Genomic DNA, 26,798 nt, shown 5'->3' on the forward strand with positions numbered 1-26,798 from the left:
ATGGATTTGCCATTTTATTATTATATGGCACGTGAAGTCCGAGATCTACCTTCACTAAGGAGGAAAAAAGAGAGTTTAAAAAATATTTGAAAATATACTACCCACATGGCCCTCTAGACTAACTGCAAAGGGTTTATTTCTAGCATTGTTCTCATGTAAGAAGTCATTTCCATTGTTAGTGTATGGTATGTGCTCATCGTTAGCAAATACCCTATTCTTATACCTTGTGCAGAAATGTGCTTTAGTTTTATTATGAGGTGATTCCTTGATTAATACTCTCTGAAAGTCCAGCCGTAGTGCCTATGCCTGACACCCCAGAGGGCTTTTTTTTTTTTTTTTTAAGATTGAGGCAACTGAGACCTCCTGTATTCAGAAAGGCTTTTCTACCCTATGGATTAATCAGTATACATGGCAACTGGTTTCTACAAATAAAACCCTTGTGTTGCAAAGATATTTTTTTATTGATCTTTCCATGAATTTGGAGAATTGTGTTATTGGGAATGAGTACTGTTCGTACTCCCATACTATACCCTCCCTTCCAAAAAAGTAAAAAATAAAAGATACAGAGGAGAAAAAGCAACAACACTCTGGATATATAACGTCAGAGTAAGTTTACTTTTCAGAGTAAAATTCTGTCTAATTAATGCTTTTCTGTGTGTGAAATTGTCTCCTTTCCTCTTACTACATTTGAGATTGCCAGAATCATCAACAAGCGTGTTTGTTCTCAGTCTTTTTCTAAGTGCTAGGCTTGGTGAGGAGTCGGTGATGGGTACACAGGATTTCTTCTGTTTAAATATATACCTTCCTTAGAATAAGTGTGGTACAAAGAAAGCAGATTACCTTTGTAAACTAGTAGTATATGCTGCTTTGTGCATGAATCCTAAATAGGATATCTGATCAGACTCAGGCCAATACTGGAATGTTGTGCAAATCTGATGATTATTAAAAACAATCTCTATGTTCATCTCTCTGTTTTTTCACGTGAAGTTAGTAGTTGACCAAAGATATTTCATAGGATTAGCCTTTTTCAACTGGGTAAGTAACTAGATACAAAACTGAATGTGTCAGGGAGCCTGTTTTGAGGTTAATCGAACCATGTATGTATTTAATGTACCCTCTGTCTTCCTTGTGGAAAACAAAAGTTGCTCATAGATGGAGCTGGAATCTGATATCCTGTAGAGCTTATGATGCTTGAGTATGAAGGGATCGTAAAATAAATAAGAGACACTCCCAGTGTTATTAAAGGGGCTGAAGGTGGGAGAGGTGAGATATCCCTCAGACATCTCACCCAACCCAGGCCCCGAGGGAGGCTAACACTGTAGCCAGTCCTGAGAGTTGTGCCTGAGAATTGCATGCATTCAGTGGCGTTGTGTTTAGCCAGGTTGTGGGGTCCGGTCCGCCAGTGTTTGAAAAGTGGAGTAGGTCCACTGGGTAAAAGGAGCCTTTGGGCTATCCTCTCATTCCCGTCATGCCCCTGCAGGCCAACTTGCCACTTCTGCAGCGTGAGCTCCTCCACTGCGCAAGGCTGGCCAAACAGAACCCTGCCCAGTACCTCGCCCAGCATGAACAGCTGCTTCTGGATGCCAGCACCACCTCACCTGTTGACTCCTCAGAGCTGCTTCTCGATGTGAACGAAAACGGGAAGAGGCGAACTCCAGACAGGTGAGAGGGAGGAGGACCCCAGACCTGCAGTATGAGGACATGTTTCATGTCATGTTTAAACTGCTGACCGACACCTCTTGCAAAATAATAATAAGCTAGAGTGGCCATCTAGGGAATCTTGCTCTGGCCTGGGGTGTTACAGGGTGATGAGTCTCTGGCCTGTGTCAATTAGCTTTTTGTGCAGGTTAATCTTTGCTACTTGTAATTTTTTTTTTTAAGTTTAATTGACCTACAACACTATGATAGTTCCAGATGTACAATCTAGTGACTTGATTTTTCTATACATTACAAATGGTCACCACCACTGCTTGCAATATTAAAGGAAAAGGTAAAGATGAATGATATTCAGATATGCCAAGTGCCACTGACGGTTGTTAGACACACAGTCAATACAGGCATACCTTGTTTTATTGCACTTTATTGTGCTTCACAAATACTGCTTTTCTTTCTTTCTTTCTTTTTCTTTCTTTTTTTTTTTTTTTAAACAAATCGAAGGTTTGTGGCACTCTGCATGGAATTACTCTATTGGCACCATTTTTCCAATAGCATTTGCTCATTTTGTGTCTCGGTGTAATTCTGTGAGAATTTGGTAATTCTCACAATATTTCAGACTTCTTCATTATTATATTTGTTATGGTAATCTGTGGTCAGTAATCTTTAATGTTATTGTAGTTGTTTTGCCATTTTTTACAAATAAAGTATTTTTTTAATTAAGGTATATACATTTTTTTAAGACGTAGTGCTACTGCACACTTAAGAGACTACAGTCTAGTGTAAACATAACTTTTATATGCACAGGGAAACCAAAAAAAATGGTGTGACTGGCTTTATTGTGATATTTGCTTTACTATGGTGGTCTGCAACTGAACATACATTATCTCCAAGGGTATCCCTGTATTAAAATTATCATTTACTATGTAATTCATCCCAACCACATATTTTACCCTTCAGTGTTAGGAAATTTGTTATTCTAAGTTTTCTCAAAACATGATGGTTTTGAAATCTGGCCTAAGCACAATGCAGTAACTATTTAATTTGGGTTTTATATGAACTAAGAGAAAACTTCTGGGAAGCTAGATGGACTGAGTGAAGATAAGAGTTAAGTAATAGAACTTATAGATGACATTTTTGCTGAAAACTTTTATCAGTCAATATTCATTCTATCAGGTACTCTGCTCTAATAACTGAGAATTCTAAGAAATGTAAAATAAAACCCCTTCTCCATTAAACCTTACAAATTAGTTGTTGAATAAGGCATACACATGAAACTTCCAATGTACCTTACTAAAATAATTTTCCTGAATACCTCAGCCTCATATATAAATATTTTCTAATCCAGGAATATAAAGTCTTATCAGCATCTTGCATAGTATTTGTAAAATATGGAGAATCTTAAAATGCAACTATATTCGGAAACTTGTTTGTCATATGCTTTGTTTCCTTTTTCTACTTATCCATTCACTCCTTCTGCATTTTATCAGGGAAGCGTAGACCAGCCTTTGAGAGGTTAACAACCTGGCACAGATTCCTAGGAGCTTATGATCCTTGGAGCTGCTCAGAGACATCTATCTGTGACCAACTTAGCTACCCTTAAATGTATAGTTGCTTTGCAAATCAGAATGTTATTAAAAGCCAGCCAGTTTACATACAGTTATTACATAATCCTCTGTTAAGCAGTTTTTATGCTACAATCTCTGGAATTTTTCTCCTCTTGACATGGGATCTCTTAATAGTTTAAAATGCCTAAAGCAAAAGATTAAACGTTAGTTTACTTCTGACGCACTGTAGACCCGCCTCCATACATGACCTACCAACAGTGCTACTTTCTTATTTTCACAAGTTGTATTTCCATAATCATATTTAAGCATTTAGTACTTAAGCTTTTAAAGGCACCTGCTTAATCCAGGTGTCTGAGTGGTGTGTCCACATGATACTACAAACCAAGAAGCAGCCCAAAGATAGATGATTCACATGTATATTCCTGTCTGATCCTAACCATTTACCCTGCAGGGAATCAGTACTACCTGCTGGTATTGAGATGTTTCAGCTCCATTTTTCCAAGATAGTGTGGTAAAGGAAATTAAGGAGAGACTAGATGGGAAATTGGGAAGAAGAACATTTATTTGGGTGGAGGAGAGGATAACAGGGAAAGGTTTAGATAGCTGTGATAAATGTAAAGGTAATCCTATAGGCAAAATTGGAAATGGACACAATCTATTCTAGAAACTCTAACTGCTAAGTAACCGTAACAGGCAGAATGAAAACTTGCTTTATCCGCTTCTCTATATTCCCAGCACTTTCTCCACTGGTTCTTTCCCAGTGTTTTATATGTGAATATACTGTGACTTTAGACCTCCCTTGAACAGTGCTGAGGTAAGCCCTTGGCAATGTGCTAACATTGATATGGAAACTTCATATAAATTCCACAGAAAATCAGCATTTTTGTTTTGATGATCTGTAGCTGTGTGTGCATGCATGTTTGCATTCAGTCAGGTAGAACTTTCTTAAAAGAGCCTTCAGTGTTCTTCCTCTGGTTATCCATAGACAGTTGCTGGAGTCAGAATTCACACAGTTGCTCTTTGGGTGGAACATTCTTTTTCAAGTGGAACCCTGAAGTGTGCGTTATAATGGAAAGATGGCAAATGGATTTCCTTAGAGTTAGGAGGAAGGGTAATGAGAATATGTTGTGTAAATACATTTGTATCTTGTGGGAATTTGATCAGAGCCAAGAAAATATGGGCCTCTACTATTTCTTTGCATATATTTTCTTCATCTTGTTTGCATGTGCATTTTCCTCTTCTCTGGTTATTTATCTGTATATCCAGATCTACTATATGAAATTTTATAGAATATGGAGCTGTGTGACAGCAGAGCTTTTTTTTGTTGTTTTACTGAATGTTTTGTTGGTGCATATGGTCTGACATGGATGAGCAGCCACGGTGAGATTTTGGAGTCTATTAAACTGGCTCATTAAAAAGATCAATCTGTTTCTGTAATAACACTGGGAACCATCAGTCACTAAAAGAGGGAAAAACTGACACCTGAGGAGAAAACACATTTTGATAATTTGTTCATGACATGTCACGAACAAAAGAGCGCTCTATATTTTGTTTACAACTTTCGGGCTTAAATTCTGTGATGATTGCTGATTTAATCTACTGAACAGTCCTCACGTATTTCAGGGATGGGTTTTGGCAAATGTAACTTCTCATCTTTAAATGTGATTGGCACTGGTTATATTTTTTCTTTTTTTAAGCATTACTTTTATTTACAGAGAAATAAATACTCTGGGGAAGTCTATGATTTTTTTTTTTTCCTCTATGGAACAGTAAAATTTATTCTACTTCTTTTTAAAAATAGATCTAGGGTGAGTCCCTGAACAACTATACTAGATTTGTAGGTCTGTGGTAGAATAACTTAGAACCCAAATTAGAAGGAGACAATTTTCATTTAAAAATCGTGCTATTTTCTTCCTAAAATATTAGAGAAAGTTAATAGAAAGTTCTGATTTCTATTCTTTGTTCATATGTAAAAGTTTATTGTTTATCTTGCCATTTTGTGATGGGAAAAGCTGAGGAAGGGAATACAAACCTTTTTTGGAGCTGATTAAATGAAGAGACCACTTTCAAACAGAGACTAGAAGTTGAGAATCCTCTTTAAAACTGCTCACCATGATGGTCATGAAAACACAGTTTCAAATGGAGTGAGGACGGAAAGAACAGTTAGACAAAGGCTGCCTTTTTTTGAGAGTACAAAAATAGTTAAAAATTACTATGTTTAAAAGGATACATTTTTTTTTGTTAATTATCATTTGATGTCTTTTCTCACAGCTTTGATGTTGCAGCTTTTGTTATATTTGTCTTTAACATTGTGCTCTCACCTGTCATGCCGATTTTCTGACTCAGAATCTTCCTGACTTAAATCAAATCGAATGATCATTGGTTTTGTATGGGTAACACTGTCTCCACTGCCTTCCTCCCCGTTTCAAGTGATTTATGTTAAATATTAATCCCCTTCATCTATCTATCTCTATATCTATATATTTATATATAATCATTTTAATGTAATTATGCTTTAAATTACTCTCAGTTTAACACATCTTGGTTTTTATTATGAAGGCCACATGGTTGCATTAATATGTATTTCCTCCACCCCCAATTATTAAACATTATTTTCTAAAAAGATTTTCTTGAGCTTTAGAAGTATGTAATTTGTTAGCTGGGAGCAATCTTATAGATTTATGAGGCCAATCCTTTATCTTAAGAAAACTAAGGATGAAAGAACTTGCTTAAAGTTACAGAGCTTCTTAGTGGAGAAATTTACCTACCTGAAATCTTCCAGTTGCACAAAATATGATTTAATGTGCAGAATGTAAACAAGGAAAGCTTAACTAAGAATTGTGTCTTTTTCCCTCCTTACTTTCCCTCATTTATTTTTCTCTGTAATTGCTTATGTGGGCAAATGCAACAGTATAATATTCTGAGGTTTTATAAATTTTTATACTGATAGAGGATTCACAGTAAGCCAGGTTTCCTGGCTTAATGAGTAAACTAGAAAACACTGAATGTTGGAGGGTCATAAGGCAATCATTTTGAAACCGTGTTGGTTGAATGTATAAGATTTGTTAGCAAAGCACACAGCAGCTGAACCTACTAAATCCATTTTTCCTTTTCTGCAAAATGAATGAGATTTCAATATTTTTGTCTTTCTAAAGAGAAAAGATAGATGCACTTTATAAGGAATTGTAGGAACTTCCCTGGCAGTCCAGTGGTTGAGACTCAGCACTTCCGATGCAGCAGGTGCGGGTTCAGTCCCCGATCGGGGAACTACAATCCCACATGTTGCACGGCACGGCCAAAAGAAAAAAGAAAAGAAAAGTTATAAGGAATGGTAGAATTAATTGACTATGCAAATAAGAATTAAATTTTTATTGTCTGCCGCATTCAGTTTTCTGTGAAAAAATATGAGGGGTTTATATTATATTCACACATTCTTGTTTTGTGTTGCATTTTTTAATGCATTCATCGGTTTCAAGAAGAGAGTAATCATCCCTGTAGAAATGATTTTTTTTCTTTTTTGTATTAGTCATGTCAATTGTGGAGGCTTCTAGTGAAATTGCATTAAGTTGCATTTACATGATGAGAAAGATTGTGTGGCTGTAGAGAACATTTTGATCTCCATACTCCAGCCTCAGCGTAAACTTGCTAGCCTTATTTTTGCTGCTGTCCTAGAGTCTGGCTCTGCTGAACATTGTTCATGCCTTAGTCTGTATTCTGACTGATGGTTTCTGTTCTTTGCCCCAGTTCTTGTATATAATAATTCTATTCATACTTGGCAAGCTAACTCAAGACAGGTTCTACTATTTGAATGAAGGCTTCCCAATCATGAATATTATAATAATGGTTACTATTTACTGAGCACTTAAGATGTGCCAGGCCCATGCTAAATAATTTACATATGAACACACAGCACTTATTTCCTGACAGTCCTATTGCATAGGTTCAGGCTGGCTGGATAATATGTCTGAGGTCACATGGCTTGTAAGAGGCACTGATGGGATTCTAAACCCTAGGTTCTCTGACTTGAATGCCCGCACTCTTATAACTGTGTTTGTAATACCCCAGCCTCTGAACGCCTCAGCTTGAAAAATAAGTGCTTTGGTTAAGTTGTTGAATGCCAAATATGTGTTAGGCTCTTTATGTAGCGTCTCTCATATAGTCCTCTCAGTAGCTCTGAAATAATTGCCCCTATTCTGTGACTCATAGAGATTAAGCCTCCTCAGTTCATATGGCCAGCAAATAGCAGAGCCAAAATTTGAAGCCAACTCCATAGCCCCTGCTCTTTCAAATGTAGTGATCTTTTCTCCTTCTGATCTCCCATACCACTTTTTACTCTTTTTATGGTAGCTGCTGAGTTCAGGTCCTGCGTAGCAGTATGGAAGTCTTGTACCACTAATTAAACTGGGTTTATGGTAAAAATATTTCTTGCTAGCACACTTCCAAAAAGCATTTAAGTCTACTACTAAACCATAATCTTAGGGGAGGGTGTTGGGGATCATGTCTTGCTTACTTTTGTATGTCCAGTAAAGCTCAGGATAGTGCATGTTACACATACCGGCTATCTAAAACAAAACAAAGCAAAACACCACAAAACAACAACAACAAAACACTAGTTGAACAAATAAATAATCAAAATTAAACTTAATACAGTCATTTTTAGTAGTGTAGCAAATGGCCCTCTCCCCTAAGAGTTTTTTTGCTTTCTTGTTTACTTTCTTTCTGTCATTTTAAAAAGTGTTTCTCTGAAACACCTACAGCCATGAAAGCAGCCAGGAACAAAGTGCCATGATTGATTCACTAAAAAGAAAAAATTAGAGGGCTCCAGTTGAAATGTGTAGATGACAGATTAGAATAAGAAAGCATAGTTCCACAGGCTAGAAAGCCCAGAGATAAACCCACACACATGTGGTCACCTTATCTTTGACAAAGGAGGCAAGAATATACAATGGAGAAAAGACAGCCTCTTCAATAAGTGGTGCTGGGGAAACTGGACAGCTACATGTAAAAGAATGAAATTAGAACACTTCCTAACACCATACACAAAAATAAGCTCAAAATGGATTAAAGACCTAAATGTAAGGCCAGACACTATACAACTCTTAGAGGAAAACATAGGCAGAACACTCTATGACATAAATCATAGCAAAATCCTTTTTGACTCACCTCCTAGAGAAATGGAAATAAAAACAAAAATAAACAAATGGGACGTAATGAAACTTAAAAGCTTTTGCACAGCAAAGGAAACCATAAACAAAACGAAAAGACAACCCTCAGAATATGAGAAGATATTTGCAAATGAAGCAACTGACAAAAGATTAATCTCCAAAATTTACAAGCAGCCCATGAGCTCAATATCCAAAAAACAAACAATCCAAAAATGGGCCCAACAATAGAACTACGTATGACCCAGCAATCCCACTACTGGGCATATACCCTGAGAAAACCATAATTCAGAAAGAGACATGTACCACAATGTTCATTGCAGCACTATTTACAATAGCCAGGACATGGAAGCAACCTAAGTGTCCATCGACAGATGAATGGATAAAGAAGATGTGGTACATATATACAATGGAATATTACGTAGCCATAAAAAGAAATGAAATTGATTTATTTGTAGTGAGGTGGATGGACCTAGAGTCTGTCATACAGAGTGAAGTATGTCACAAAGAGGAAAACAAATACCGAATGCTAACACATACATATGGAATCTTAAAAAAAAAACGGTTATGAAGAACCTAGGGGCAGGACAGGAATAAAGACGCAGATGTAGAGAATGGACTTGAAGACACAGAGAGGGGGAAGGGTAAGCTGGGACGAAGTGAGAGAGTGGCATGGACTTATATATATTACCAAATGTAAAATAGATAGTGGGAAGCAGCCGCATAGCACAGGGGGATCAGCTCGGTGCTTTGTGACCACACAGAGGGATGGTATAGGGAGGGTGGGAGGGAGACACAAGAAGGAGGTGATATGGGGATATATGTATACATAAATCTGATTCACTTTGTTATAAAGCAGAAACTAACACACCATTGTAAAGCAATTATACTCCAATAAAGATGTTAAAAAAAAATCTACAAACAATGAATACTGGAGAGGGTGTGGAAAAAAGAGAACCCTCCTACACTGTTGGTGGGAATGTAAATTGATACAGCCACTATGGAGAACAGTCTGGAGGTTCCTTAAAAAACCAGGAATAGAATTACCATATGACCCAGCAATCCCACTGCTGGGCATATACACTGAGAAAACCATAATTCAAAAAGATACATGTACCGCAATGTTCATTGCAGCACTATTTACAATAACAAGGACATGGAAGCAACCTAATTGTCCATCAACAGGTGAATGGATAAAGAAGATGTGGCACATACATACAATGGAATAGTACTCAGACATAAAGAGGAACAAAATTGGGTTATTTGTAGTGAGGTGGATGGACCTAGAGTCTGTCATACAGAGTGAAGTAAGTCAGAAAGAGAAAAACAAATACCGTATGCTAACGCATATATATGGAATCTAGAAAAATGGTACTGATGAACTTAGTGGCAGGGCAGGAATAAATACGCAGATGTAGAGAATGGACTTGAGGACAAGGGGAAGAAGAGGCTGGGATGTAGTAAGAGAGTAACATTGACATACATACACTACCAAATGTAAAACAGATAGCTAGTGGAAAGCTGCTGCATAGCACAGGGAGATCAGCTCGGTGCTTTGTGACCACCTAGAGGGGTGGGATAAGAACAGTGGGAGGGAGGCTCAAGGGGGGGGGGGATATGGGGATATATATATATATGCATATAGCTGATTTACTTTGTTGTACAGCAGACACTAACACAACATTGTAAAGCAATTATACTCCAATAAAGATGTATTAAAAAAAAAAAAAACAATGTGGTTCCAGACAGCAGGAGCAGTAGCAACTGAATACTTCAGCAGTGGTCAGAAATTAGTGAAGACAAGGGGACAGCCGCTCCCAGTCAGTCTGACTGATCAGCAGATGGAGAGCTCCAGGGACATGTGCCTGAAGGTTCCCACCTTCTCTTTGGGGGAGGGAAGGCTCTGGGAACCCACATATTGTAATCCTTAAGGGCCCAGGTATCTTGTTTTTGTCTGGAGGGACCAACATCTACCTGCATCTATCTTTTATACTCCAGAAGGTGTTAGCCCGCCTCTTAGGAAGTTATCTCCTAGGTTGTGGTTTAGCAATAGAGAGATGGAAGGCACTTCTTTCCATGTGGCCCAGTAGTGTTGGTCCTGTATCACTCAGTGCTTTGTTTTTCACCATCTGAACATCCCACTTCCTGCAGGGTGATATTTCTGCAAACATAGAAATCACTGCAGGTTGTCCATGAAGAATCAGGTTTGATTTTCTTTTTAAGGAAGCAGGGGAATTTGTAATGTATTTTGTTTGAAGAGACCTTTTACTGAGTTGTGTTTTGAAAATATGATGCCCTAAATGACCACTCCCCCGCCCTTTAATTCAGTGTCTAGTCTTTCTGTGGAAGCCTTAACAAACTGCATGTGTTAGAAAAGGGAAGGAAGCTTTGTTTAAGATTAAGTTATTAATGTCTTTGGGCTTTACTTGAACAGAACTGTCACCTCCTGAGATTTAGATATATGCTTCTTTCTAAAATAAAAAGTAAAAAATTGTTTGTTTTTTTTAAAGACTCAGCCAGTATCTCAGCCCTGGTTCTGGCTGAGATGCCTGCAGAGTAAGACAAGGGCATGATAAGGCCAAGATAATGTGTCTTGAGGTAGGGCAGAAGGACCTATGCCAGAGAAGCTTATGAGACCATCAGCAGGACTTTTTTTTGGAGAAGAAAGTTATAGAGTGACTTCCAAGTTTCTATTTTGGCGGCTAAGTAAAAGGTGGCATCATTGACTGGTGAAGGAAGTACCAGAGAAAGACAAGGTCAGTTTAGACATGTGCCGTTTGAAATACGTGTGGTCAGTTGGAGAAGTCAGCACCTAAGGCATGTATTTATTCGTAACAGGACTAATATCAGAATTTTTAAGTTTCTTCCTTGCCATTCTCAGGTTTATTATGCTATACCAATTTGCCTTTCCCTAGAACAATCTTTTAGTGCTGTTTTCCGCACTTAAAAAGCATTTGAATCTAGAAAAAAACTTATGTCTGTTCCTGTCATGTAAGAAATTGATTGGTCCTTTTATTCTAGTTATTGCCACGATCTTAATAATTTCTTTCTTCATTCTTCCCCATTTTCATGTTACTAAGGAATTGTCAGTGCATACTAGCCTATTATGACATTTAAAATATTTTATATAGAGGAAAGTTTTTTTAAAAGTTTGTTTTCTTTCTCAAGTAAGTCAGTTTACAGCCTCTGTTTTGAGGAGCTGAGAACAGCCTGAAGTGGGGTAAGGTGTAAATTAGGTTGTCTCTTAAGTGTGTTTTTTTTTTTTTTTTTTTCTTAAACACTGTATTGTTTCCTATCAGTTTCATTTTACTGGGCAGGAAACTGAAGCCAGGTTATCTCAGGGTCACATAGCTGAGTCCTGAGCAGTCTTCTACTCTTAGGACATCAGACCCTGAGAGAGAAGTGATTGGGATCTAATTGTTGAAGTAGTTAGGTTATATTGAGGAACATTTCTCCTGGAAGGGAGATAGAATATAAAAAACAAACCAAAAAATGCCTTCTAGAAACCCATGAGACATGACAGACTTCCCACTAGAATTTGAGTTATTTTGAGAGTATGCTGGTATGGGACAATGAAAAGTATTTGTTAGTTTTGCCTAATACATTGTGAGAAGGTAAGAAACATTCAGATTTGGAATTTGCCCCCAAGCAAATGAGGTTTTAGATAGTTTTAGGCATTTCTAAGAAGCAGACAAACAAATAGCAATTAAGTTGTTTTGGTTAGCTTTCTGGACATACATCCTTTGAATAGGGTTGGCTTTATAGGTAGACTTGAGTGGTTGGAGGAAGCACAGGGAGACTTCTCATAACTATTTATGTGGGCCGTTTGAATGCTTTGCTGCTGAAATATACCTACCTCTGTGAGGTGATGAGCTTTATTGTTTCAATAGCTGCAAGAGTGATAAGACCCAGAATAGGGACTGTCACTGCAAGGACATGATAGAAATGAGAGGACAGACTCAGGAGCTAGCCCTGCTTCTTAGGACATTACTGTCCTTGCTTTAGGGGGGAAAAAAGCTTCAATACAGGCTCGTTGAAGTAATAGCACTGATCAGAGGGTTGATCTGACAGCAAAGATAAATAACATATCTAACTACTTTGAAAATAGTAAGAATTCTTCCAGTGTTGAATGTTCTTGTTATCTTTGAACAAGGAGACACAAAACCAGTAAGTTGAGTTGGTTTGACACAATTGGATCAAAGATGTTTTGATATTTAGAAATGTTTTGATGTTTATATATTTAGGCTGCTATAAGGTATTTAGAGAATATTTTTTTATTTTTGCACAAAAAAAGTTACACTCCACTTATAATTATTATAAAATATTGGCTATATCCCCTGTGCTGTACAAATGACATTTAGAAATAAATATAGAATAACTGAATTGCAGAGTTTTCAAACTAGAAGGGACCTCAGAAATTATCCTAGTCCAGTGGTTTTCAAACTTGATTTTAGCAGCTTTTTCCTTCAGAAATGAAACCTTAGGTGGAACCTCAACTTTTAAAATAGATAAGAATGATAAGTGGGTTCCTCTGGCCCTTTAAATCTTGATCGTTTGGGGTAAAAGCTCTTTATTGCCTGCAGAATCCCTAAGCACCTCAAGTGGCACAGTTTGAAAACCACTGATCTAGTCCAACCCTTTCATTTTACAGATGAGCAAACTGAGGTCCAGAGAGGTTAAGTGACTTGCCCAAGGTCACACAGCTAGTCGTGGAAGAGCCAGGACTAAATCTCAGGTCTCTTGATTCCCAGTCCAGTGCTCTTTCCACTACACCACACTGCCAGTAAGGTAGGTGCTGTGTTGACATTATATTCATAGCTACTAATAGTCTTCAGTATTTTCCAACTGATTTATGCTGGAAATGTTTATGCATTGAATGTTGAAGTGTATTATTCAGAAATGTGTAGGATATGGAAATACAGATTAGAATCACATAAATATCCTCTTCGAAGATATATATCTAGAATGTTTCCATTCACTTTTAAAAATTATTTTGAAGCAGTGCATTGTAACGTTTGAGACATTTTAGTCTGGTCAGTGATCAATATGTACGGAGTCAGAATATTTTACTGTAGATACTTTGACAGGAGCAGCGTTGAGACTTCTGTTTGACACTCCCATGGGGACCATGCCCTGCTGGCATTTCCAGTGTTGGACAGTCACCTGGCTCCAGAACATCTTTCACCAGCATGTATTGGGCATATATTCATTTCCCATTGAACTCTGCAGTTTCCCTCAGTTCTTAGTGTGCCTGTACTTTCTATCTCTAACTTCTCTGTCCTTTATAATCTGATGTGTGCAAATTATCACTGGGGTTCTACCCTAAAGGGACATAAAGGGCGATTCATTGTAGAATCCTCTAGCCCCTAAATGATCTCTGTTGTCAAGTCACTTTCCATTCACATCCCTCCAGTTTTATCAGACAAAGACTATCCCTGGGCACTAGGAAAGTGGGAAAAGTGTCTAAAGTATCTAAACCTAACCAACCTAAAATCAAAAAAAGGTGTGCAGATGTAAATTCCCTGGCAGTCCAGTGGTTAGGCACTGCCATGGCCTGTGTTCAGTCCCTGGTTGGGGAGCTAATATCCCACAAGCCACACGGCAAGGCCAAAAAAAAGGCACTCAGAAATCTGTAGCTACTGTGATTTGGTAGAATTCTTATGGGGAAATTTCCCAGGGAAAATAGATGCTGCCACTGGTCTAAGGATAGAGAGCTGGTCTTGTGAGGAGAGCCAGCTACTAGGTAAAAAATTAGTTGGGGAGCTGTGCTTGCAGTCAAAGTGGAGGTGATGCATTCCTATCTTACAGACTACACTGAGTTCGTCTCTTAGAGATACGTTCAGTCAGAAAATATTTCTTTAACCCTACTTCTGTTTGAGAATCTAGGAGCAGTTAACAGGTCTCATTTATAGAATGTGTTCCTTCTGAAAGACAAGTACAGTTTTGTGTATCACATGATGAAATGCAGTCAGGGTGTGCCTGCCCTGCCCTAAGATCTCATGACTTCAGACAGGTCACTTGTGCTCTCTGGGCATGTGTTTCCTCTACTTTAAAAGAAAGGGGTTTGCCCCAATCTTTCTTCTAATCCCAGCTAGATCTGTATGACTGCTGATTGATTATCTTGGTAGCCCAAGGTAATGTCAGTCCCAGACATTACGTTGTTTTATTGCATTAATTAAGTTAATGAATTCAGTTTGATCAGTGCTTTCTAATAGAACTTTCTGACATCATGGAAATGATCTGTATCCGTGCTGTCCAGTACCATAGCCACTAGCCACAGGTGGCGATTACACTTGCAATGTGGCTATTGCTACTGAAGAACTGGATTTTAAACTTTATTTAATGTTAATTCACTTTTTAAAATAAATTTATTTATTTATTCGTTTAAGTTTTGGCTGCATTGGGTCTTCGTTGCTGTGTGCGGGCTTTCTCTAGTTGAGGCGAGCGGGGTTTACTCTTCGTTGCGGTGTGTGGGCTTCTCATTGCAGTGGCTTCTCTTGTTGAGGAGCGTGGGCTCTAGGTGCGCGGGCTTCAGTAGTTGTGGCACACGGGCTCAGTAGTTGTGGCTCGCGGGCTCTAGAGCACAGGCTCAGTATCTGTGGCGCACGGGCTTAGTTGCTCCGCGGCATGTGGGATCTTCCCGGACCAGGGCTCGAACCTGTGTCCCGTGCATTGGCAGGCGGATTCTTAACCACTGCGCCACCAGGGAATCCCTGTTAATTCACTTTTAATTTAAGCAGCCACATGTGGCTACTGTATTGAACAACACAGCTCATAGATGTCCTCTGACATGGAAGTCAGACATAGCTTGGATCGGTGCAATAAGTATACCTGAAGAATTCACCAAAAGAGTGACGCTGTCGTACCTTGATGAATCTTCACCAAATACAGTTGATCCAAGGGTAATTTGTTAGAAATCAAGTGTTTGCTTTTGAGTGAAAATGTTATCTGCAGAGTGGAGATCAGGCTTCCTCTTATTTGTGACCGAACCACATGAACTTCAACTGAAAGATGTTTGCTAATTTGATGAGAAGTGGAACATTTTCTCCTGTGCAGTCATGTGATCATTTAGGCCTCAGCATGGGTTTTAGTGAATTCCCACAGGTCTAGGAAGCTGAGTTTAGAAAGTTTCTGGCCAGTAAAAGAATATTCTGTTTATATTACAAGTTCAAATGTGAGTGTCCAAACTATGCTGGTTTCTGAGTACATTATGAAACAAACTCTTTTTCTTCCTCCCTCAGAACCAAAGAAAATGGCTTTGACAGAGAGCCTTTGCACTCAGAACATCCAAGCAAGCGACCATGCACTATTAGCCCAGGCCAGCGGTACAGTCCAAATAATGGCTTATCCTACCAGCCCAATGGCCTGCCTCACCCCACCCCTCCTCCACCTCAGCATTACCGTTTGGATGATATGGCCATTGCCCACCACTACAGGGACTCCTATCGACACCCCAGCCACAGGGACCTCAGGGACAGAAACAGACCTATGGGTAAGACTGAAGGATCTCTTCACTTCTTTGGGGACTGTATGCTTCAAGACTTGCATCATTACTTCTCAGCTAAACTTGAGGCTTGATATCTGTGATGGGGTAAAAATTCCCTTTCTTTATGTAGTGTCTCCTTTATGAGAAAACTTTGTTGGTACTACTGTGTCCTTTAACAGCTGTGCTTTCTCTCTCTTAATTACTCAACGTTCTTTGGGACAGCAGGTTATTATTTGGGGAGGGGGGGCATCTAAATACAACCTCCTGAACTGTATTAACATACGCAAAACAAGTTTTTAATTTTTTTTTTAATATGAGGGATTTCGTATGTAGTTAGTCTGCCACAAGTATTTTTAAAAAATCAGTTTATTTCATTCTATCTTTTATTTCAGATAGTCTCAAAGTTCATTTGGAGTTTTCCAGTCTCTGTGATAGTCTGTATTTGAAAAATACAATATGGTATTATTATGTCTGTGGTTTAAGTCAACAGATGTTCTTTGAGGAATGATTTAGTACTTTTTTTTGTTTTCCAACTTAGAAGTGTCAGTGATTCAATTTAGTGTTGACAATTTAGTGTCAAAGATCAGAATACCAAAGAAGGGAATGAGTTTGGGTAAATACGTGTTCTGTTTGCCTGTGTTCATTCCTTCTTTGCATAAAACTGTTGGAAGTGAAGCATTTAGGAGACACTGTCTTCTAAAGAACAGGTGGTCACCATGAAAAATGAGAAGGAAGACGAATAGGTAAGTTTTGATACATGATCAGTGTTTGAGGTGATAGCATTAGAGCACTGTTCCTGTTCCTGGGGCTTCTTGAATTCTTGATTTTTCGTGAGTCAATCTAGTGATAAACTGAGAGTAATAGTCAGCCCTCTCTCTAGTCTTTTTCTGTCCCCTGAATCCATGCTGTCCAGCAGCAGGACTGCCTTTACCTCTTAGCTGGTTGCTGGCAAACTTCCCTGACATGGGACGGTTTGGTGGGCAAGATACTGGAAGCAGCACAGGACGAAGTCCAAGTAGAAAAGCAGAACACAGAGCTGAAGGCTCAGAACTTGGGAAGCACGGCCAGTTCCCTGCCTGAGTAGTAGGACAATGGTTTTTTTAGCCACAGGCAGAGAGCGTGTGGTGAGCAGAGGTTTATGTTAGACTTCTAACTAGGTTAGTAGGACATAGGGGCTTCCATATGTAGGGTCTTTTGCTTGAAAACACAACCCTCCAAATGTTTAGAAAGCAGAAAGGGAGAGTCAGGTTGAGGGGGAGGGACGATGGAGGCCCTGGATGTGAGATAGTAAAATAGTAGTTTCACTTCCCCACAACATCATTTCTACATTTATATAGTGTGTCAGACAAATGGCTAAGCATATAATTTGTTCTTTCTTAATAACCAATCTGTCTAATGTTCTCTCAGGTACCATTTCGAAGAGCTCTCAAAAATGGTTATGTTATTTCTCAGTCTGGACTGATATTTTGACCCTGAAATCAAATGCGATAACAGCTCCCTTCAAAGCAAAAGCCTCGCCATTTATTTATGACTAATGCCCTCAAACCATGATTGCTTATTTTCAAATAGAAGTGGAGTTACCAGGTCATTGTAAGACCAACTCAAGATACCCCACTTTGTAAGTGCCAGGAAATGGCCTATTTCTTAGGCAGCAGATTCTATTTTATGAAATATTAGTTCCAGTACACTACAGAGTAATCAACAAGGAACTAATTATGCTTATATTCAATGATTATGTTTTCATCTAGTAATATAAAATATTCCTTTATGGGTTATATCTGTACCCACTGGTTTTATGTGATTTTTTTTATCAGACCATGTACCTTACCTTTTAATTATATTAGCTTATAAAACTAATAGTGGTAGTCTTTATAAATATACTCAACTACTTAACTGTCCCTGAAGTCTGGCCTAGTTTATTATGTGTTAAAGTAAAGTAAAACCTTGACGTATGAGTAACAAATCATGGTGTTACATCAGGCCGCCATTTTGAGAATATAAAAATGGTCATAAATGTATACTTAGTCTGGTACGATTTATAAATGTCTATTATATGTAGAGACATATTTGCCGAGACGTGTACTCACTAGAATCTTTTAATAAAATAATTTTACAGGCAGCATTAGTTTATAAATAAACTTAGATTTTCAGCCTAGTTAGGAATTGGGTAAGACTCAACATTAGTGTCAGATTGCCCACAAATGAAAATGTGTTTTAATGAGTCTGAACTGCTTTCCCCTAGTACATCCTTCTGGTATTATGGATATAAATAAAAATTGTGTGGTGATGAATATTTAAGTATCTGAAATAGAAAAATTAATAAATGTAAAAATTTGAGTTGTTTTATTTTTTCTTTTTAAAGATTTGGCTGTATCCAACAAATGACCTTCAGAGCTCAAAAGCAGCAAACATATGAGACCTGTATTTTTTCACCAAGTACTTGGGCTCAAACATGTTTCTAATGTACTTATTATTTTTCTATTGTTGTTAAGTGAGATGATGCTTAGCACTGTTCCACAAATGCTGTTATCCCATTAGCCACAGACATCCTATTGCTCGTTAATATTATTCCCGGTGGTAGAGCTCATATCACCATTGATTTAATCTGCTGAAGTTTTGAAACTTTTAAGACTTCTGAAGTTCTTGGTCTTTATATAGGCCAATATAGTAAGAAGCCTCCATCATGAATCTTAACACCGCATTTATATCTTTATCACTCTCCAGTTGTTTTCTGTGATGACTCATTTCAATGGTAGTGCTTTTTCCCTAAAACACAGGCAAAAAATAAGTCAATAAAAATAACATATTTGCAAACATTTCAACTTGAAATTGTCACAACAGAGAAATAACTAAATATTACTCTTCTCCAATGTCTTTTCTATTATGCAAATTATTAAAGCTTATTTGCAATTTTACTTTTTTACCAATAGGTGGCATTGACAATTTTAGCTTTAAAAATGTATTTCAGAATATATTCTAATTGGAGAGGAATGGTACAGTGTTTTATATTTAGCTTTTAATTTAGTCTGAGAAAGCTGACATGTATGTGCTCACTTCCATCAGCTATAAATTAAATTGTATTTTCATGGTTGGCTGAAAAAAGTCATATGACTCATTATCTTTATTTCCCTAAATCAGCTAAAAGGGGATTTCTAACCACTCAGATTTCACAAAAAGTGGAATGCAGTGTCTCATAACTTTTATTGTCATTTAACTCCTACATAACTCCCTCAGAAAAAGAGCCTAGGTGTCTATAGAAGCCTAAACCATGTCAAACTTAATTTGCTATTCAGAGTAACAGTGAGAACTGGCAACTAAAATAAATAGTTTTAATTGTTTAAAATGGAAAATCTTGCCATAGCCTAGTGCCTTTCCTTGATAGTAGAACATGAGGTGTTTTACACAATTTGTCAGAAGAGCCACACGTTTCTAGGTATCTCTGATTAGACCCTTTCTTTCACCCTGTCCCTTTAGGAAGACACATTAATTTTTTATTTTGATAAGCATCCTGGCTAATTGCTCATGTTCGTTACTATTGTTCTCACTTGGTAAGTGTTTCCTTATTACCTTTTCATGGTAGCATCTTAACTGTGATGCTAAAGAGCATTAATATTTATGTTGTGGACTACAAATTAGGATTTTTAGTTTCTTAGCTTGGATTTATGGTATTTGTCCAAAATTATATCTGGTATGTTGATTTTGTTTTCATAGAGGATGTCCAATTTATTTTTATTTTTTACTTTTTGATAAATTGAATGAGTATATTTTGCTTTTATGTTATGCAAGCCCTCTCTTCATGGCCTAATTTTATCATGAAGGTGTATGTAATAGGATTGTGTTCATTTATACTATGCTGAAATGTGGAATAGTTTTACCATGCTTGTTTTAGAAAAGCATATCCCTATTCATGTAAAACAATTTATGCTATCTTCGTTTTTAATTCAGGAAAGCCACACTTTGAAACCACTTAATGTATACTTGTGGTTTCTTGTATTTATTAAGATTCAGGATATATTTATATTTTCACTTAGGGAACATTATATGGATAACTGGCTCAGGGCTTGGTATCTCTTCATGTGTAAAAGAAATGGTTCTGACCAGATGACCTCTAAAATTCCTTCTAGTTTTCTAACATTTTATCATTCTATGAGAGACCCATGAGGTAATTCTGAATCTGAATATGACTCATGCCTCCGTTCAAAAATCGAATATATTTTCACATCCTTTAGTTTGCCCACATAGTCTTTGCTAAGTGCCTATGCACATATGGATTATGTCCTTAATGTTTTAGGGTGATTCAACCTTCTTTATATTTATAGGGTTGCATGGCACACGTCAAGAAGAAATGATTGATCACAGACTGACAGACAGAGAATGGGCAGAGGAATGGAAACATCTTGACCATGTAAGATGTTGGTAATCATTTCAAAAAATGTTTTGAAAACAGCTGGAGTGAGGTGACATGATAAAAGTGTGGGGATGCTTTGAAGGTATTTTCTGCCATCCTTGAAAAAGTAATAAATGAGAATGTTTAAAGTAGAATATAGGATTTGATTTCTAAATTGATATCAAGGCCACTTATATAAGAGAAGTGTTTAGATCATGGAAAGGATTCCCTAAAGCCAGATCAGTGGGCTGCTGTTTTATTTGTAGAGAGTTATTTATTTTATCCAGTAATGGGATTAGTATTTGGAAAGATGGGTTTACTTCAGCTGAAATATCCCTGTCATGCCTCCCACATTTTATTCTCATTCCTATTGAGTTAACTCATCTATTGGATCTCTGTGTCAAATCTAACCTTTGAAAATATTAGACGGAAGGCTTCAGAATAAAATAGCATTCTTCATTGTCCTAAAATAGTTTGTTTCATTACCCACCAAAGTCTATGAGTTGTGGTGATTGATAATATATCCTTCCTTTCTCCCCCTGCCCATTTCTTCCATAGCTGTTAAACTGCATAATGGACATGGTAGAAAAAACAAGGCGATCTCTCACTGTACTAAGGCGATGTCAGGAAGCGGACCGGGAGGAATTGAATTACTGGATCCGGCGGTACAGTGATGCTGAGGACTTAAAAAAGGGCGGCAGCGGTAGCAGCAGCCACTCCAGGCAGCAGAGTCCTGTCAATCCAGACCCAGTGGCGTTAGGTATCTTTTCTTCAGATGGACATATTGAACAGATACTTCTTATGCTATTAATGCCGATTTTATTTTTAGCTCGTCTTTTCAAAAATAAAGGCTATACAGGGAATTGTAGAACAATAAACACTTTATATCCTCAAATATGTCTTGTCTGTTAGGCAGATTGGCATAGAAAGAGGCAGTTACAAAAATTAAACTCCTTTTCTAGGTTAATGTTTTGGGCTTATGACAAAGCTTCAAAGCTGGACCAGAATTTCACATGAATCACTAAAATGCGTGCTCCTTCATAAAATAGCTCTTTGGACCCTGTCTCCAACCTGCAAAGACAAAATCTCTGGGAGTGGGCTTGGAGCTTCTAGCAAGCTCTCCGGGGAATTCTGCTGCACCCTAGTGTTGGAGAGTAATTTATCTCAAAACGCTTCCAGGAAGAGACCTAAGGGCTCTATAGTTTGCCCACTGCCACTTGAAAATTAGTGATATAGATTTAGCTCTTCCATGACCTTAACTTAGATGGCTTAACTGTGATTTTATTAATTCTAGTAACTTACAGGACTATTAATATAGCAGTGCTTTAGAAATTGAATGTGTACATGTGGCCGTATTTAGTATTGAGATTTGGGAATTGTTGGGGTTATAAATAGAATGTAATCCCAAGTACATGGAAAGAAAATTTGAACCTGAAATAATTTTTGAGAGGCCTGTGGACTTTTTCCTAAATTAATAATAAGCTACTGTCATTTACGTTGCTGGCCACTACTTGTATATACAGTCTGAGTCAACTTAATGGAGATGGATTTGTGTTGACCCCTGTTCTCTCATCTCATTTTTCTTATGTGTTTAGCCCCACACCTGCTACCTAGCTTAGGTTAGGGTACAGTCCATGCTGTAAAAACAAAACTAATTACCTGTGTGCAGATTAAGCTCGTGACTTTGGCCTCATTATCATCCATGGCTGATTATCAAATATTTAAAACTTGAAGTATATTATCTGGCTATTGATCACATTATTTTTTTTATTAAAATGATTCCTAGTCATTAAAGTTTCCTTTGCACTTAGGTTCGTCAATTCCTGCTAATCCCTGAATGCTGAATGTCTATTGCCATAATAAGTATTAAATAAAGGAAGATTCCAGGTCATTTAATTTACCCAACAAACATTATTCTAAAGGATATTTTAAAGAGAAAAGTGTTGTTAGCTTATGTTAAGGCAAGCAGTGAAAATAGGTTTAAGTTTAATTTGAACCAAATTAAACCAAACTGTTTAGAATAGAATAAGCATCTTGCTTTTTACTTCTGTATTGTGAACCAAAATTGGCTAATAATAATAATAATAAAGAGAATATTTGTAATCATCCAATCTAGGCAAAAATTGAGGGCCTTAAATTAAACAAAACTTTGGGAGTAAAAATATCCATTTTAGCTGGCTCTATTTAACAAATGCATCGAGTCAGTGCTTATTTGTTGAACCTGGCTTACTGTGTGTCAGGCATCATGCTAGGCACTGTAATAAAGGAAAAATATTCTTAATTCCTTCCTTTGAGGAACTTTTAAGCTAGTGGAAGAGATAGGCAAGGAGATAGCTAGTGGTCATACCAGCAGGCCGCTCAATTCAGTCCTCTGCACTGACAGGATTAATATTATCTGCTGTCTATTGTAAAAGAAAAAATTCAGAAATGGATAGGATTTCAGACCTATGTGAGTTATATTCAGCACACTGAACATAGGACCGTTATCATGTAATCATCTATAGTCACGCATTCTAGTGATACAAGTGTTCATCGTTCTCCAGGAAGCTAGGTTTAGTTTCCCTGTTATGTAATCAAAAGAATAAACTTGGTTTTAAAAACTCCTTAAGAGTACACAAATCACATTACTTTTAATGATGCTTAATGAATTCATATTTTTGGTAAAAAAGAGATCGCTTTGGTTTTAAGCTTTTATAGATAGTATTTTTCAAAGACTACAAGTAGTTCATTTCTTTGTTGGGACTCTGTTAAAACAGTCCTATTCTTTAGGGACACAGAACCCTAGATTGCGTTTTAAAGAAACTTACCACAGCCATAGGGAGAACCTGTCAAGAGCCACACAATATGCAAGTTTTAGCATCCAACAGTTATATTTCCCTGGTGTCTTTTACCAGTAGATTCCTGAAGTCTTCGAGTTCCATCCATCTTGTGAGCTGGGCTATGGCTATAAATAAGGCAGGTAGTTTGTAATATGGGGCACAATCATTTACATTAAGTGCTTTCTGAGGTTTTCTCTTAGGCTTTGGAGTCGAATGTATTAGTGTGTGTAATTAAAGGATTAAGGATATTGACTGATAAATTTATGGATATGGATTTATGGATATAGGCATATGGATATGCCTAAGAGCTCCATATCCTATGATTATTCTACATGTGTTTCCTTTAGCTGGATTCTCTTAATTCTTAAGCTGCTGTCTGGTCTCAAATGAGACCTTCAGAATAATGTTATAGAAGATATCTTTAGTTCAAAATATTGCCCTAGTCACATTCCTATCTTAGAAACAATGACAACATTTAGTCATACACTCATTTTTAGCATTTTAAATTGTATTTGGTGACTGTACAGAGAAAAATGTAACTTCCATAACTGTTGTGTTGTGTTTGTTAAACTCATTCCCATTCTCGCTTTTGAAATATATCCATAGTATTAAGTCAGTTTGAGGGATTGGTAAGATAACATGATTAATCTATTACTAATTGAATTTGGGGAGTTCCCCCCAGATATTAAGTAAAGACTATTTTAAATGAGTAGCCTCTTAAACAGTTTTAAAGCTGAGTACACACTAAGTCCATAATGTTATTTCTACTCTTTAAGTCAAAAACAGGTTGTTATCTTGAAGGACTTTTGAAATAATACACTTTTCCTTGAAATAATAGATTTTAATTATTTGTATTATTATTATAACTCACTTGCTTTCCAGGAAAAAACTCCAAATATCCAAGTCTTAAGAAAATTGGAAAACTATTTTTTTAAACAATTTTTAATTTTTTTAAACAATTTAAAAACTATTTTTTAAACCTCAGAAAGAGGTTTTTGTTTTAAATGAAATGATACATCAACTTGATCATTCACAGAAGGCTTAGAGATTCATAAGTTTGTTGAATTAATACCACCTCCTGCCTCAAGTAATTGGTACAGAAATTAATATTTTAAAATTCCTTTGGCTGACAAGTTTTATCACTGTCACATGATTGAATTATAGAGTTTCTCATTAACTGTCTCAATGCTCAGGTAATCTAGCATGAAAGTTAAAGGCACAGGGTTTGAGCAGATGTCTGGATCTGAATCCCTGGTTCTTCTTACTAGTTTTGTGACCTTTGGCAAGTAACTCTCTGCCTCAGTTTCTTCATCTGTTAAGTGGGGATGGTAACAATACATATTTCATAGGTGTTTCTGTATTAAATGAGTTAACAGTTATACAGCATATGGGACAGTGCCTGACACATAGTAGATGTGCTATAAGGAATAGCTATTATTATGATTTCTAACATGCAATCTCACAGTTTAGAGAGTAGCGAGCCGTACATAAAATTAGTGTTATTGCTTGGCACACAATTTTATGAAATTATAGTAGATTCTTAGGTATTTTTTCATTCCAAAAGTATTTCCAAGCAGTAATGTTTAGGTGGCTAATTTATATAATAGGCACAGAAACAAGAAAAGGGGAATTCCGTCTTAAATACAGTAAATCTGTTATACCTTTGGGACCCTAATTCATAATACAGGGCTATAGAAAAATAGTTTACTCCCATCCAAAGGAATATATTTTTCTACTTCTATACTATCAGATCATAAAAACCACAAACAAGTTATTCAGAGTATATCTGCATAACAGTTTAGATTTTATGTACTTGTATTGATTCCTTTTAAATTACATCATGAAATTCATTTCAAGACGATGCATCTGAGCTCCTTTAAAGAGTCTACTATATTTAGTATATTGGGTTAAAAAAGACGTGACTACTAGTTAAATATGTCCATCTTTGAAAAACAAGAAGAGATGGTTGCCTCCTACAGCATTAGGTATTTTTATTGTTAAAGATGAAAATCCTAATGTAGTTCTTGGCTTCTAGGTTGGGTTGGGCTTCTGAACATAAAGTTGAGATTTCTGGATTTATTATCCTTTAAAACAAAAATAAGTAACATTTCTAAAGATGAACTCATTTAACCCTTCCTTTCTTTTGATGGTTTTTGTAATAGATATTATCATGATCACAGCCTCATTCTGCCCACTACAGGATGAAGGCCATAACATAGGTGTTGCCAAGCTTTGAGCATTGCTGTCCTGGGTCATATGAGGTCACATTGGTTCTCCAAAGGCCATCAGCTCATCCCTTCATGTATATTGATGGCGGCCCTTGCTGTATCTAGTATCCAATGGTCTCCATCTGTCGTAAGTGTAGTGCATCTTCCATCTCTTCCATACATCATAGATTGCTTTTTCTGTCTTTTCACATTTCTTAAAACATTTCCCCCACTTCGACTTGGTCTCATTTCATAGATGTATCTTCTGGGGGCTCCCCTCCTCCTCTTCTTTCATCCCCAAGCAGTTTGCATCCCAAAGTAAGCTAAACGTAATTTATAAGGTCTTTTCTATAATTTTTCCATCTTTCAGTAGTTACATATGTATACATTTCACATTTTAAACCATCTCGCACAGACTCTTCTGTTTTTGTTTCACCACTGCATTTTAGAACAACCATCTATTTTACAGCAACTTATATTTTATAGGTGGTCAAGATTTAATGGTTAAAAATTAGCTTCTTCAGAATCTGAGCCTTAGAATGTTTTGCATAAGTTTGTCTATATTCACCAATAATCTAAAATAAGAAAGTCTTAAGAGAGAAGTTGTCTCTTGTAATATTGATCAATTTCAGGATTTGTTTTGGTTTTTCACTTTTTTTTTTTTTTTCTTTTTTGCGGTAAGCGGGCCTCTCCCTGTTGTGGCTTCTCCCGTTGCGGAGCACAGGCTCCGGACGCGCAGGCTCAGCGGCCATGGCTCACGGGCCCAGCCGCTCCGTGGCATGTGGGATCTTCCCGGACCGGGGCACGAACCCATGTCCCCTGCATCAGCAGGTGGACTCTCAACCACTGCGCCACTAGGGAAGACCTGTTTTGGTTTTTTAAACTCAGTTTTGCATATGTGGACTCTGTTATTGCTACTAGTTAATCAGAAGAGAAAATATTAAATTAATCATTCAGTTTCTGTAGCTATTAAAGTAGAATTTGTCAGTGAATCAAAATAGTTTCTGAGCAGTACCTCTACTGTCATCACTTCATTCTTTCTGTTGGTACACCTGATGCTTAGCTAGGACACAGTAACTTAGAACTGGAGGGGATATTGTAAAATATGTATATATATATGTAAATAGGTGTATATTATATAAAAAATTTTATTTGCCTTTATATTCTGCAGCATTTTGAGGAAAAAAACACTTTCTTAGGATAGGATTAAGAAAACTTTTGCTTGATTGTAGTTGGTACTTCTATCAGGGTTCTAGGTTAGGTGGAGTTTGACTCTATGTGAATAAGACAATGTATCATTGAGAATTCTAGGGAAATGTAGCCAAGAAGGTGAAATACAGCACAACTTTCCAGTATGGCATATGGATCCTCACGATCTATACAGACTGTATAGCACACGGGAAGGTGGGTGCACAGTTGACTCCAGTACACTATCTATCTTTGAGCAAATTTGGGGGCTATTCATGAGGTTTGAATAAAATTTATAAAAGTATCACCTAAGAAGTTTGAGGACTTC

General features: G+C 37.1%; 1 protein-coding gene across 1 annotated transcript in view; it reads left to right on the forward strand.

The window, feature by feature from the left end:
• The window catches only part of RUNX1T1 (RUNX1 partner transcriptional co-repressor 1), a gene marked incomplete at its 5' end in the record, with an annotated part of 129,036 nt that overhangs the window by 80,689 nt on the left and 21,549 nt on the right, over positions 1–26,798 (forward strand). Inside the window, 4 exon segments of the mRNA XM_079901601.1 lie at positions 1,481–1,662; positions 15,625–15,875; positions 20,189–20,274; positions 20,815–21,016. Coding sequence (XP_079757727.1) covers positions 1,481–1,662; positions 15,625–15,875; positions 20,189–20,274; positions 20,815–21,016 — 721 coding nt within the window.

Source organism: Stenella coeruleoalba, assembly GCF_951394435.1.
Source record: "Stenella coeruleoalba genome assembly, chromosome: 17".
Classification (NCBI taxonomy): Eukaryota; Metazoa; Chordata; class Mammalia; order Artiodactyla; family Delphinidae; genus Stenella; species Stenella coeruleoalba.